The following is a 594-nucleotide window of genomic DNA, read 5'->3' as shown; positions in this document are numbered from 1 at the left end:
AGGACAGCTCTGGCACTGGAGAGAGAATGCCCCAGATACACGCAGACAGCCACGTCCAGGTTCCAGGCACGGCGGCGCTTGGGGAGAGCCCCCTCCCACCAGCCATCCCCACTCCCGCGCCCCGCACCGTGTTGTAGAACTCGGCGATGGCAGGCACGATGGTGTAGTTGTCCTCGCACCAGTCCACCTCCGAGCTGCCAGCCCGCAGCTGATCCCACCAGTGCGGGGCGCTCATGGCCGCTCCGGGGCATTGGAGCAGCTGCTCCTGCAGCCGAGAAGAAGACAGGGCTGCTGATTTCAAGCCAACGGCGGCAGCCCCAACCGCGCTGGCTTTATGCACAACGGGACAGCCGCCGGATGTGGCGCCTCCTCAGCCAGCCTCCCAGCGCTCCGCTCCGCCTATTGGACGTGACTCGCTCGTAGACCCCGCCCCCGCTCCGCCCCGCGTGGGAGCCCGCGGGCAGCGGGGGGGCTACAGCCAGCCTGGGGGCGGTATGTGAGTTGACGGGGGCGTAGGGAGGCGGAACCCGGCGTCTGAAGCTTCCAGACACCCCCTACTCCCTGCAGGTGTCAAAGGCCTTGACAGTCCTGCCC

At 68.0% G+C, this 594-nt stretch overlaps 1 protein-coding gene across 1 annotated transcript in view; it reads right to left on the bottom strand.

The window, feature by feature from the left end:
• Window positions 1-345, bottom strand: part of ACER2 (alkaline ceramidase 2) — a 28,013-nt gene extending 27,668 nt beyond the window's left edge. The window contains exon 1 of the mRNA XM_023533728.1: window positions 128-345. Coding sequence (XP_023389496.1) covers window positions 128-235 — 108 coding nt within the window. The 5' untranslated portion in view covers window positions 236-345. The remainder of the gene's footprint in view (window positions 1-127) is intronic.
• Window positions 346-594: the final 249 nt, after the last annotated feature.

This window comes from Pteropus vampyrus, unplaced genomic scaffold (genome assembly GCF_000151845.1).
Source record: "Pteropus vampyrus isolate Shadow unplaced genomic scaffold, Pvam_2.0 Scaffold109, whole genome shotgun sequence".
In the NCBI taxonomy this organism is placed as follows: domain Eukaryota; kingdom Metazoa; phylum Chordata; class Mammalia; order Chiroptera; family Pteropodidae; genus Pteropus; species Pteropus vampyrus.
This window is presented reverse-complemented; position numbering and strand designations above follow the sequence as displayed.